This window comes from Thunnus thynnus, chromosome 7 (assembly GCF_963924715.1).
Source record: "Thunnus thynnus chromosome 7, fThuThy2.1, whole genome shotgun sequence".
In the NCBI taxonomy this organism is placed as follows: Eukaryota; Metazoa; Chordata; class Actinopteri; order Scombriformes; family Scombridae; genus Thunnus; species Thunnus thynnus.
Genome location: NC_089523.1, coordinates 23898157 through 23913214, shown reverse-complemented (window position 1 = coordinate 23913214; position 15058 = coordinate 23898157). Strand labels below are relative to the sequence as shown.

At 38.2% G+C, this 15058-nt stretch overlaps 1 protein-coding gene across 5 annotated transcripts in view; it reads left to right on the top strand.

Annotated features, from left to right (window-relative positions):
- Positions 1–966: 966 nt before the first annotated feature.
- pitpnm3 (PITPNM family member 3) overlaps positions 967–15058 on the top strand; it is a 101118-nt gene continuing 87026 nt past the window's right edge. For 2 of the 5 annotated variants that reach the window (XM_067595068.1, XM_067595066.1), the window contains exon 1: positions 2123–3194. In XM_067595068.1, the coding sequence (XP_067451169.1) occupies positions 3149–3194 (46 nt within the window). In that variant the 5' untranslated portion in view covers positions 2123–3148. Of the gene's footprint in view, positions 3496–15058 lie in introns of all 5 variants that reach the window. The other 3 variants (XM_067595071.1, XM_067595069.1, XM_067595070.1) reach the window with 3 other exon arrangements.

Sequence of the window (15058 nt, the reverse complement as noted above, 5' to 3'; positions counted from 1 at the left end):
GTTTGTGTCTCAAACAAGTAAAGAAGCAGAGTCCCTGCAGTGAGCCAACTGAGTTCACACTGATGGATCATGAGACTGAAAAGACTCTCCGGGAACCCTGGAGCAGATGTGCCTAGGGTGAGTTATATAGGAAAAACTCATAATTTCATAATTTCTTTTATTATGATTTAAGATACAGTCCAGAATAGACTCTGACACACAGAATAGCTCACTTCAGCAGGAGGAGCAGCGTGACCTTTTTCCTCACTACTACTGTGCATCACTCATCAATTCATTTTCAATAATCATTACAGTGAACAGTGTAGCTTATAAGCAATATCCGACTACTGCCTACTGAACAAAGTTCCTTATTAAAAGACATCTTACTAACAGTTGCCCATACAATGAGCCTCAGTTGTTTATTTAATGATAAGTGATCCAAGCATAATGATCTCCCATGTACCTCTTGATAATCATATCTAAAGAAGTTTTCATTTAACAGTATAAAAGTGATATCATGTTTGATCAAAGGGTTGAATATTATTCAGATCTTTTACTCATGTAAAAGTAACCACTCTGTTAAACATCCTGCATTCATAATTTTACCCAAGTATTATCAGCAAAATATACTCATCAGTAAGTACTCATTATGCAGAATATACCCTTTCATGTACAGTAAGCAGCATTTTAAACTTGTAGATGGGCGAGACTAGAGTTTATTTTAATTTTATTTACTTTTAGATGCATAGTTTCAGCTTTAGTTGATCAAATTTACTGTATAATTCAATCAAATGTTTTGTATGCAAAATCTTTGAAGTAACTAGTAGGTATAGCTGTGAAATACATGAATGTGGTGTAAAAAGTACAATATTGTCCCAAAAATGTAGTGAAGTAGAAAGTGAATGAAATGAAAGTACCCAAGTAAAGTACAAATACCTCAAAATTGTACTTAAGAAACAGTGCTTGAGTAAAAGTACTTTCCACCACTTTATTTAATGTTACAGTCATCAAACATTTAAATATCTACAATAGTGTTCATTCAAATTCATGCCAGTGTAAACCAACTGTTCTGCTCATTATTTACATAAATGCTCACAATTTCATATCAAGACCTAAGCAAAATGAAATGTATGAAAGTGTTCTCAAACAATCAGAGTAGAGACATGTGATGCAGTTATCACTCAACAATTCCTGAATGTGGAGGAGAATTGCCAGTCTAATATCTCATCTTGTATAAGAGTCGCTCTGATTTATAGACTGAGGAATATTTTAGTATAAATCATCATATTTCCAAGGTGCAGAAATCATAGAGCTTCTTATTTGGACTCAACTAAGTTGTTGATTGTGCTTTTCTACCCACAAGGTCACTGAATCATTTTCTCAGACAGGAAACAACAATAAAACTGCACCTTAGGTGCTAAAGTCAGGTGTGCTGACTGCCAAGTGTTGTGTTTTGTGACTCTTTAATGGCTCCCAGAAAGCCTTACGCTGCTGAAATAGAGCTTGCCTTCATTTTCCAAAAGCACCACAGTGGTAACTGACCAAAATAAAAACATCCCTCCACAGTTTCTATACCTGTGCACACTTTGTGTTTTTTACTATGAATTTGAGCTGGCTTGATTTTCTGCACCATAAATCATCAAAATGATTCTGGGTTATTTTTATTTTTCAATACATTTTTTCCCATTGAATACTGGTTAAATTATGGATAAAATCAGTCTCTTCTGACAGGGAAGAAGAGCATTGAAGTTATGTCCTGGATGGCATGGAGAGAATACTTCTTACGAAAGAAATTAACTTAATTCAATTAGCCTTTTTTTTCCCACTAGAATCCAGTCAGTGAAGCCATTTGGCGTAATCAGTGCTATCTGTCTTGCTGGCTCTCTGAGCTTAAAGCTTTTTCCTATTAGTTTTCTTAGTGGGATCTCAATGTACTGGGACAGAAGTGTATTGTCACTGGCTTTCATGATAAATACAAATTAGCTGCGTGTAGTTTTAGTAGTTTTGTAATGTAGTGTGTCTGGCCCTCAGATTCCAGGGCGATGTTTCGGCCACAGGCATTTTCCTCTATCAATATTCATTTGTGTGGACGAGGCTGCCAAATGACGCTCCGGGCGGACCATCCTTCTGGGACTATGTGACCTCATGTGTGGCCATGAGGAGGAGAGGGATAAACACAGCGTGTGTTACATCACGGCTGCTATAAAATGTAATGTGCGCCATAAGCGCACTGTGAGAAAAACCTATTTTTCAGCAATTCAGGTCAAGTATTGCAGCAGTGAGGGTCAATATAAGCTTAAGAGTGAATTAGAGGCACCCATTAGGTAAAGCATCTGTCAGATTAGACCAGATCACACAACTGGATTTAAGGGATTTAAGGCTGAGGGAACATGATTCATATGCTTCATTTCTCTGTTATTCCTAGAAAGCAGAAGAGGGGAGATAACAGACTTTGTGCTCATGCAGACAGATGGAGTTTGGTTTTATTTTGAGACACTTCTCGTCAAAGTACCCAAATGTTTTCTTCTGCTTGGCTGACAAAGGTACCACCTGCTGCTCCAGTGGTGGATAGTTGACAGGATATGGACATGTGGTAGATCTCACCCTTTCATCTTTTGGCCTCAGTGATTTAATATCCTGCTCCTCCACTTCATACCTCATGCTCAATAGGTCTGTAACAACCACACCCTACAGAGGGAAAATAGGTTGCACAATACCTGCATGTGATCCTTGTGAATACAGCATTCACAATGACTTTTGCTTACTTTACATTTACTTGCAATATTCCTGTTCAGATTTGATTCTGCTGTATTTGATTTAAGGGACAACACATTTCTGGATAGCCCGATGATTTTCACATTGCAAACATTCTTAGTGTTTTTAACGGATGTAATCACCGAGGAAGCTGATTTTTTTCTTCTTCATCCATGATACTTCTTCTTGAGCATTTTGCAAAGTCAGAAAACGGTGACAGGAGAGAGGACGCACGCCCTTCAGCAGGCGCGGACGTGCGCACCGCTGGAGGCAGTCGAGCTGCAGAGCCGGGGCTTGTCTGTTCGGAGGAACTCTGGCTGATGTTAGCGGCGGAGAGAAGAGAGGGGACGAGAGAGAGCTGGGTGGGCATGACATGTGAGTCAAGTCTGCACAGATACAACAAATAACCCAAAGTATGTCTGCGGCAGGGGCGGGTCGATGCTCTGAGGGACTTGACACAGGTGAATGAGAGCACAGCTGCAGATTTTTTTTTGTCTTTTCTTTCTTTCTTTGTTTTTCTTTCTTTTTTTTTTTAAACCACGGTGAGAGGAGAGGGACACGGCAGCTGTAGCTCCCCCGTGCCTGCTTCACCCTGCTTCAGTCTGGCAGGCGTCAAGGTGCAGGAGGCAGGAAGAAGCGCCGCTGTTTAATTAACTATCCGACAAAAACGCCGCCGCGCAGAATAACGTGACGGCTTTTGCTGAGTGACCGCGCGGAGAAACACGGGAGAGGACACTATGTCAAAGGAGACGAGAGGAAAAGGTAAGGGGCGCACACGACATGCATGCATGCACGGTCGCGTGCTAACAGGTAGAAACCCGCGTCTCGTGCTGGATGTTGGCACGCGCAGCATGGATGGAGACAATCTGTAGGAATGTGCGACGGTCAAAACGGGCATGTCCATCCCGGTCTGTCCATAAATATGTCTGTCATTCAGTCAGTGAGTCTGTCCTATCTGTCCCCGTGTGTGTCCGTGTTACAGCGAAATGTGTGACCCGTCCGATTCTGTGATGCGGCGGGGTCAAACCTGGAAAAAAAAGAGAGACTGATTTACCAAATATTGACACATGAGGTGTTAGTGCACAACATACAGACCTGCAGGCCTGTGGTCACCGGTTTCTGCTCTCATTACCATCTTGTGCGTGTGACCCTATCTAAATACAAATGGGGAGTGACACTATTTTTAGTAACAGCTATCAAAATAAGGCACAGGATGTGACCATACTGTAAAAACTTTTGCAGAGGAAATTTTGCTACAATTCCCAATTAGGTCACAGTAGCCTGTCTGCAGACACAGAGCAGTATTCTATTCTATTCTATTCTATTCTATTCTATTCTATTCCTAGCATCAGACCATAATGGACAAGGTTAAATCAGGAGAAGTGACAAAGAATAATGCCAAGGAGCATTGCTAATAATAGCGGGCAGTTTTTCATGCAGCTCATATGATTGTTGATACTGGATATGTGCTTTTGTGTGTGAGAGAGTGTTGACAGGGCTGAAGTCATGACATTTCTGTATAAAAATGTTAATTTCTGCTCATCCAAAAGTTTTTTTTTTTTCTTTTTCTGCTGCTCAAATGTGCCACCTGCTTGCATTGTGGGTTTCCAATTAGTTTGCCAAAAATGCAGGGATTTGGGAGATTGTTTACTGTTAGGACTGCTCATTATGCAGCAGCATCATTTCATGGCAATGTTCGCTCAACCTGTGGTGCAGCGTATGTTAAAAGCACTGTTTCTTTCTTTTGAGACAGGCTTTTCATTATTTTCTTTGATGTATGCACTCACATGCTCTAGTGTTATAAAATACCGAGTGAGTGTAAAAACGTGATAGCCATACCAGGGGCAGCAGTGTGGCATTTTGAGTAATGAGACTTTGCTTCAGCTGGAGCGCCTGTTTGTTTTCCTTCCCTGTGTTATCATGCCCTGCTGAAGAGCCCTTGAGCAAAGCTACTGAATCTCTACAGCTGTAGGCTGTTTTGTATGTGGCCTTTGTTCTCTGACCTTTTCCACGGGGCAGGCACAGTGAGGGAGTGCTGAGGGTGCCTGAGCACCTGCCCCTTTGCCCCTTAATGTCCAAAGTGCCCTTTTATCAAGTATTTTATGTTTAGCTTTATGCAGACTGTCCATCATTTACAGCAGTTAGTTTCTCAGACTGGCTTCCTATACTGCAGTTTCTGAGAGCTCATTTTTGTTCTCCATTTGAACATTGTATCCTTGTATGAGACACAGAGACAGCTGTTACTGTTGACAAGGAGCAACCAACAAACCACCACCCACTCCTGCTATGCTGGTTTTAAAACAAATGAACCCTCCGTGCTGAAGCTAGCAGGCAGACTGGAGCAGCTTTCATGGGACAGATGAATGAATATGAGTTCAGAGGATGAAAAATGACATTAACATGCAACAATAATCTGTTAGAAAAAGGCAACTAAGTAAGAAGCTAGCAATGACTCTTCAGTGAATCTAAAGTTTTTTAAATTGACATTAATTTTGTTTTAACCATCCAGTTTAAATGGTGCTGCATTACATGACAGTAATGTTAATGTAGCTTGATAGTTTGGATAGCTTGACTGCTGATGCATTCCCACTGTGTTGTTTGTCCACAATTACTGTAATTATCACCTTACTAGTAAAAGTTCTGCTTCATGCTCTGTCAGATTTTTAAAAGGAAGGCTTTTTACATTTCCAGAGAGTGAGTAAAGGAATTGGGAGAGAGGAGGCAGAAGTGAGGAGGAATTGCAGGATGTAATGGTGTGGAAAGAAAAACGAGGAGAAAGTAAAGAAGATGCAACTGATTCGAGATTCAAAGAAAAAGTTTAAGGAGGAAAGAGAAACACAGAAGCAGCTCATGTCACAGTTGATGAAGAGACATGAACCAATTCAAAGCAGGAAAACTGTAAGGATCTTACACCTGTATCTAGATGAATTACTATTCAGAAAATAGTTTTGAAAGTGCAATCTGTTTGCAAAATGTAAACTTAAGGGCATCCCCACTAACAAAAGTCAAAGCACATGATTAAACCCTGCTATAAAAGGACTTACAGATCTTTTAATACAGGCACTAACACTACATAATAACAACTCTAATAACATGATGTTCTCTTAAGATGTTAAAAGGTTGTTGACCTCAGTAACTGTACCTTAACAAAATAGGTGAGACACCAGCAAAAAAACAAAATCTCTGTGTAAATATTTAAACACTTGGGAGACTATTTTCCCATTCCTGACAAAATACATGTTTGGTAACAATTGGAAATGATACATCCCAGCTCAGTGGATGTTTCTTATTGTTTTAAAGATGTGCTGACTAGAAGTAGAAGTATCAGAAAAGTACAGCATATATCAGAGAAAAATCCAGTGGGAAATAATCACAATTCATTTTGTTCTCATTTTGGTCTGGAAGCATTTATATTAAAGAATCCTACAAAGTTGAGTCTTTATTCAGTGAAATCTCCATTTTAGAACAATTAAAAATCCAACATCCAATAAGGTATTTCTGTGAAAACATGTTCTGAAACACAACAAATGGTTGTCAAGGATTTATAAATATTTTTCTGCTGTGTTGCTTGGAGCTGTTAAATATAGATCTAAGAATGTTTTCTTACTTTTGCAGAAAAAAAGATCTAAATTAAAATAAATAATGACATGGCAGCCATGTGCTGCTTGTGCCTAACTTGTACGGTTTCTTATAAGATAAGAGTGGTTTGTCTAACTGACTCTTGCACTACTTTTGAACTCTACCTCTCCTTTATTTTTAGCTGTATGTTATAGTCTTTAAAGAGGGCCTATTATGCTTTTCCTTATTTTCAGTCATGTATATAATGTTACAATGTCGGTTGTTCATATTAAACTTGGCCAAAGTGTCAAATTTCCATTGTTTTGGGGGTAGTCATGCTGAGCCATGACTTGAGTCGAGCTGGCACGCTGTGTTTGAGTGTCTGAGTGTTTTTCCGTTACACAGTATGGCAAAGTAAAATATGTTGTTTACTAGTTGGAGGTGTGCTGATCATAAATAGCTCCAAATATCCCCATATTCTGTTGTTTTGACTGGTTTTTAGTGCCGCTAACGAAGCTTCACTAATTTAGTTTGCCTGTTAATTATTCACAATAAAAGTCTCCTGTTATTTAGTCATTTAAAAGCTTTTAATATAAATCAGCAAAATAGCAGTTTACATCAGCAGTAACTTAACATGACTCTGATAAGGCTGCCCCTCGGCAGGCTCCTGGAAAGCTGGCCTATCAGAACAGAGTGGGCTCATCGTGAGGGGGCCTTCAAGAGACAAGAGTTAAAACTGCCTGTTAAGAGACAGAGGCTGAACTGAGGGGCTGCATAAAGGACCAATATAAGATAAATAAGGAGTTTCTTGAATTGTGAATCATGCAAAGCTTCTCTTGTGGAGTGCCAGAATAAAAATATAGAGCTGGAAATGAGCAAAATAGGTCCCTTTTAAAGATTCTCCCCTTTCCATCCCAGTTATTATATGCTTTGTCGTTTTTTAAAATTTCTTTGCAATTATGGAGTTTGAAGAGCTACATGTTATTCTCTGGATCAAAGATTGTCACCATATCAAAAGCATATTCTTTGTTTAGAAACATTATGTATATGCTAAATGTCCTTAAAGGAGCAGCCTTTTCACCACTCAGGGTTTTTTGTTTTTGAAAGCAAATTGTTTTATATGCCTTTCAGTCAAACATTATGAACTGAGTCCTTCACACAAAAATACTTGAAGCCTTGGGTTAGTCCTGCCATTCATTTATCCTTACAATGACAAAACCTCAGTCCTCACAGTTTATGGTCTAAAGTGTGGCCATTATGGTTTTCAGCCCTCAGTGTGTCTTGTCCTGCCTGCAGAGAATGTTGCCTTTGGCTGTGTGATGTTTAATAGGTGCCAACAGAACACACACAGACACACACACGATAGGTAGGGGACAGTGATATAGTATGATGTGGTTTGTTGTAATATTCCATGTTACATTCTGTTTGAATATAGATCGCTATAATTCAACAGGTTATGCTCTAAATTATGTTGGTCCTTTAAAATTTTGTTCCATGTACCCCTTTTTGCCCCTCTAAAGGTCACTGCACAGCCCTGCCACGGAGTGACAGTGAAAGGAGAATATCCCCGCAGGGATCAATAAAATATCAGATCATTATTACCCCCAGTTGTGACAAAAGGTGTCAACATAGAGAGATTTATTCTGTGTGGTTTGGGATTTAAGATACTGCTGCTTTGGATTTAAAGTAACATCCTGACTAGATATGAGATCACACAGTGACAAAGTGGGAAGTCTCAAAAATAACATGAATAAAATATTTACATCTCAACAACAAGCCGATTCAAACAAAGAGCTGGGTTCAGATCAAGAGTTGGATTAACCTCCGAAACTCTGGATTTGTACATTAAAGCTCCCCTAAAATAACTTAAATGTAGAAAGAACTTGTTGCATTTCTGCATACCAGCAGTGGTGGAAGAAGTACTCAGATCCTTTACTTAAGTAAAAGTACCAATACAGCAATGAAAAAATACTCCATTACATGTAAAAGTCCTAGCATAAAAAATCTTACTTAAGTAAAAGTACACATGTAGCCGCAAAATGTACTTAAAGTATTGCAGTTAAAGTAGTGGTTTGGTCCCGCCGACTGATATATTATTATATATGACATCATTAAATTATTAATACTGCAGCAGTGTGTATGTAGCATGTATACCAATACCTCAAAATTGTACTTAAATACAATACTTGAGGAAATGTACTTTCCACCACCGCACACCAGTATCACATATATATGTATTTTCTGGTTCTGATTGTTCCTACATTTCATTGGAGCAACCGTGTATTTATGCTGCTTTCAGTGAGTGAATTATCCCAACCAAACTCACCGTGTTTTTATGGCTGCATCATTTCACACATTTTCCCAAATTTCAAGCAGATTTATTGATATCTTAAGAAACAGAACTTAAACAAAGAGCTATTTATATTTGAACAAGTCAGTAAGGTTTAAAAGGTTAACATACCTGAATTTAACATGAGACATAAGTAGAGCAGCAATGCAAGTAGCTGATTAATCGATTAGTCGATCATCAGAAAATGAATTAGCAAATTATTTTTATATAAGTGAATAATTGTTTTAGCAATCTCTTAAAAAGAAATGCTCCCAGCCTCTCAAATGTGGGGATTTGCTATTTTCTGTATCATATACTGTATATCTCTAAATTGACTGTTTTAGTTTTTGACTGTTAGTCAGACAAAATAAGTAAATTAAAGACATCACCTTAGCATCACAGAAATTGTGAATGCCACTTTTTCACCATTTTTTAACATTTTGCTGACTAAATGATTAATTGATTAATCAAGAATATAATCTGCAGATTAATCGATAATGAAAATAATCGTTGGTTGAATCCCTATACATGATAGTAAACTGATTATCTTTGGATTTTGGACTGTTGATTGGACAAAACATGAAAAGAATCGTAAGTTGCAGCCCAAGACATAAGCCAATGAAAGGGTTAATAAAAGACCCGGTTCACAGTATTGCCTAAGGAAAGGGAATAAAGATCTTTTTCATTCTGAAACTGGGGCACATAATTAAAGGGTTTGTTTACATATTCATTATTTGGATAATGAACATGAAACTAAGAAATGTATAAATTTACAATAACTTTCTGTACACAAAAAGTCAGATGCAACCTTGAAGGTTACTGAAAGTTTTCTCTACTTTAGAAATCAAGCATTTACTCCTATTTTTAGTAGACAATCTCACAAGACAAATGAGTTCCTGAATGCATGGAAAACCAATTTTTTATCCCAACAGCTGTGACTAGATATCTTCTCCAGTTCATCTTAATTATATAGCTTTGAGCCTCACCGTAAAATCCAATCGCTAATGGAAACGTAACTGTGAACTTTTGCATTATTTCAGCCATGCTCTGTAATATCACGTGAACCCTGCTATGCTCCAACAGGCTGGTAGCAGATTGATGGCAATGTGCAGTATGTGTGGACTTGCAGCATTCTGTGTATCTGTTTCCATTAAATATGACTTGACCTTACTATGCAGTATAACTTGTGAAGTAGAGCGGTGCTTACAGGATCATTGATCTTCAAAGTCCCACCATCATGGCCAGGACAAACTTTTTCAGTTCATGACTTTAGCTTATGTACGCAGATCTTATCATTGTTAAATTCAGTTATAAAATCCTAATTTAAATATTCTCTCTCCCATTTACTCATCAGTGAAGTCAGAATCAGCATTATTTCTTAGGAGCAGCACTGTGAAATTGAAAGTTAGGATAATATAGACTCCCTGTATATTTTATCATTAAAGTGTAACTACCCGTGTTTATGGACAAAATCTGAGCTTTACAGTTTGCAGTGGCTTTTTGCAGCCTCTGCAGAAACATGGCCTTGTGCCCAGATTCTCTGACTGCCTATAAAAACAGAAGAGAGCCACAGTTTTAATCATCCAAATATTGAAAGATAATTTGAGTGGAGTAATAAGGATTTAGAAATTATGAGGGCTGTGCTGAGTAAAGCTTTGGTCCTCAAAATTAAGCAGGTGTGACTCAAACATAAAAGAATATCAATAGATCTCTCATAATCATATTTTAATGGCATTTGGTGTGTCCACTGCTTTGGAAGCCTATATTAAAATGATAATGTAAACTTGAAAATTAAAATGTAATAATCCAATTTGAATTTTCATTTTCACGTACTCGTATAGGCGCTCTATGACCATATTAAAATGAAAGTGGAAAAGCTGTTTGACATGTAATTTTCAGACAGCGGACAATATTCAAGTGTTAATTTAAATTTGAAAATTAAAATGCAGTATAACCAATGTAACCTAATTTTCCATTTATGCAAGCAATATTTAAGTCACAATTTTCTAACAATTTGAAAATTAAAAACGAAAATGGCAAGACTTAACCAGTTGTACAGTGGACAATGTTCAAATGCAGTTAACGAAATAGCGTCTCCAGTCTACTGCATTTACATTTACATTTCACCACCCTCTTTTGGTGCCAAAATGAAAATGCAATCTGTCAGTCAAGGCGAGTCTTCAACAAAAATGTATTAAAAGTTTATCTGAAGCTTCATATTAGCTTCAGATAACTTTTAATATATTTTTGCACAGAATGAGGCTAATGGATTTTGTCCCCCATCACTCACATTGTAAGCGCATTATGAAGGGATCTTCTAAAGTCCAAAATGAACAGGAGGGATGATTATGGCAAGAAAAACCTATTTCAATGTTCATTTGGGCTGCTGAATATTGTTTTATGGCAGACTTGAGAAATTGTGAACCTGTCCTTTTAAGCACCTTTTTATTGGAGCTCATAATCCAACCAGCTGGTATGGAAATTTAAACCAGTATCTCTCTAGTTTCATGCCAAGGCTACCACCAAACCTTTGCATGAGCTGCAGCTTGAAGTCATATTGCGCTGCCAAGCTTCTTAAAGAAATTTTGCTTTTCTAATCAACCTCGGTCATCTTTGTCATAGCGGTCAAACTGATCCCCACTGTTAATCCTACCTAAAACTTGATAGATCATTTAAGGGCTCAGTGTGAGTCACAGCACCTCTGAGCATTTTATATTCCTCATATTTGATGAAATTGGATCAGCCTGAAAGCTTTTTTTTCTCATTTGCTGTCCAAATAAAATAAATTGGTGGCCTACCTGCTGTTTTGCTGAGATTCAGCGTTGTGCTAAAAATAGAGCTGAAGGATGCTGATGAACAGTCTCCCCCTTTTTCTCCTTGTTTCTTTCGCTCTCTCTCTAAAGTGAATACTAACCATTTGCTCTTCCAGCATTGTAGTGTTAAATAGAGTTTTGTATCATGCCGTTTCCTGATTTTCTGGTTTCTGGCACATTTTCTACCATCATGATTTTGTTTGATGCTTTCAGTGATTCCCCAAACCCAGTTCTTATTGCTCAGTTTATGACATGATAAATACTTTATATATTGTATTTTACTGCAAGAGTCTGCTATGTGTAGTGTAGCTATACTGGCAAATGGTCCCCAGACAGCCTGTTCAACAGGCAGCACCACAGTGTTCTCTGAATTCTACAGAGGCGTGTGCTAATGCATTCAGCCCGTGACCTCTGTTATTTTATTTGATCATACAAAACAGTGTTAATTTAAATTTAATAGCTGTTTGTCATGGGGAAACACACTGGGCCCGTGCCGGGGAGCAGCTATTCACAATGTACACAGCAGCTGGGCCGCTGCTATTTGAGGTCAGAAATGAGATGATGGCAGGGGACCGACTCACCTGGAGGCGGCTCACCTGTGTACTTGTTGTTTGTCACAGCCAAAAGTCTTAACGTCACACTTGTGTCTGAACACCGAGTGGAAGGCAGGAACATCACTTTCAATTTCGCCTTTTGTGAATCACTTCGAATTGTGGCTGTGAAGAATCTCTTATACACTGGAAATAGGCTTTTTGAAGGCATTACTAAGCTCTCTAATGCTACGCTATTAGCAAACACATTTAGTGTAAAAGCCTTCCAGTGTGTCCTGCCAGGGACAAAATGTCTGGAGCAGGTTCATATTATTTTGAATTTCTTCTAATTTCCATTGCAGATTGATGGGAGCCACCTGCTAGAGAGCGCCAAGTTGAGTCGTCAATCATTAAATCTTTTTTTTTTTTTTTTTTTAAATGTCCATATAAGAGCTGAAATGATCAGTTGATAATGATTACAGCATCAACTGAAAATGAATCAGCAACAATTCTGATAATTGTTTTAATGGTTTGAAACATTATTTAAGCAACAATGCAGCTTCTCAAATATGAACATTTGCTGCAGTTTTTCATCTTGTATGTCAGTGAACTAAATTGTTTTGGGTTTTGGACAGTTTGGCTGACATGGGCATGGGTATTTTTATATTATTTATATATGATATATATATATACTGTATATATAAAATGTAGCCCTACTCCCTGGAACAATGCAGCATAGAAGCTGAAGTATCACAGTATCATGTGACATGATACTGTAAGCAGTAAGACTGCTGTCTAGGTTAGCCATTGTTTTTCAATAGGCAAGGTTATGAAAGTTTAAGCTTTCAAGGTTTGCAAATCTAGTTTTGCCTCAAAAATACAATGAATCTGTCAAAAATCTTAAGTTTGGATACAGGTCAAGCAGTTACCCTCAGCTCTACAGAGCTTTTCAGTGTCTTTCAGCTCATTTTTTGGTTTTATGGCCCGTCACATAACTGTTTAAGTTCAGTCGTACTGCTCTCATCTGTGTTGTGTCCAGATGCAGCAGGTAGCTATTTTCAATTTTTCTCAGGAGCTGGAGGAGAGGAAAACAGAGCTAAAAAGAGAGTGAATATTAGACGTAGATTCCAACAGATAGCCAGAAACTGTGCTGTGTAAATAAGCAACTGTAAGCAACAGGTTTGTCATATAATTTAGCACAAATTTAAAGCTGACCATTGATATTAATATTGTATAGAAATGAGTCCAGTGAAACTTGACATATTATGGGTAATGCATAACAGAATGTGTTCTTTCACTTTCGACAGTTATGTCGTCAGTGCCTGATAATGTGGATAGCGGGGACTACTTTGCTCTTTGGTGAAAAATCCATGCTAGCATTTAAGCCAACTTGTTTTCACCCTCCCACATGCATAATCAAATATGTGTGTGCTCATCATGAAAGAAAATTCTGAATTGACCCTTGAAATATACAGATCTCCTCATCTTTCCACCTTCACCAGGAAGCTGTAGTTAACTGATTGCCTCCTTTCCCAGTGTATATATCTAATTAACAGTCGATGCAAACGTTCATCTGCATAGCTGCAGTACAGATAAATAGCATCCAGCAGGATCATATCTGGAAGGTGAAACTCTTACTGATTTTACATTTTTGAGGAGAGATCAATCTGCTCTATGTCTCTCATTGGCTGCAGCGATTGATTTTAACTGTGTGCTGAAATGAGGTTTAATTAAATTAGAGGACTGGCTATTAATAGATATTTCCAGCTGACAGAGACTTGTCTTTATTGTTTACCTTTCATGAACCATGGGATGTTCACTGAGGCAGCCACACACACAAAATCACAATCTTACTCCTTTTCCCTCTGTGGATGTCTGAACAGTATGATCTCTGGTCATCTCCATGTGATTTTCATCTCTACTGGAGCATGTTGCATGTTCAAATGAAGGGTAGAAGCACTTCTCATTTCCTCCCCTTTCTCCATGCAGAGGAAAAAAAACCATTATTGGATTTCCTCTTGATGTGGTAGCTATCACCCTCAGATGTTGTGGCTTGTCCAATATTCTTGCGGAAGTGGTTTACATCATCGCAGAGCCCTCCTGCCCTTCGTTTCTGCAGCTGTTGCCATCATGTATGACCCAGTTGCTGTTTTGGGTACTGTTAGTTGCTCAGAGTACCTTGGACTTTAAATACTGCTAATTACATAATGAGGAGATTGACACTCACATAGCTTACCGACCATCTGGGTTGGTGGAGGTGTGAGGGCAATGAGAGATAAAACTCCAGAGAGAAGAAATTCCCTCAGGATGGTCAATGATCAAGAGCCGATTAGGTCTCTGATGAAGACAGATTCCTTTTGATGCTGAAGGCTCACTAGTTATTCTAAAAACCTGAAGAATTTTATGAGTACCCTCTCTAAGTTCATGTGGAAGCAATTTCACATTCAAGGTTGTAATACTTTCATCTTGCACATATAAAAATTCTATGTATACTAACCTCATAGCAGGAGGATTGGGTGGCTAATGATGGATTGTGTTTTTAAGTGATCTTTAGTGGCCAGAAATGGATCTACGGGTTTGGAGTTAGATCTTAAACTGGATTACTAGTCGACAAAAGGGGACAACGGGAATGCTGCAGTAAATAACTATGGTGTAGGTTTTGATTTACAGTTCATTGTTGGATTTCAGCACTGCAAGGCTAGATATATGTTTTGTACATGACTGTATAACTGACTATTTATGTTATATTTTGTGATATAGACTGAAGGTGGCTGCCCACAGACTTGAAACTGGAGTTACATCAATTTAACTTATAACTTATTGAATAGGAGACTACTGGTGTGCAATCATCTTGTTTACATTCATTCATTCATTCATAGAGAGTTGCAGTCATGGTGAGCAGAATGTTTGCAGTGGAAATGGCTTTTCTAGATATGTGGTCCTGGGAAGGAGAAGACTATTGAGCTGGTCCTCAACATTGTTCATGTTGTTTTCTTTATCAGCAATCTCTACTTGGAAATTTGCTCCCAACAGACAAGAGTCATAATTCACACAGCAACTAAAGGTCTTTTTTTAGGCTAAATGTACACATAGGT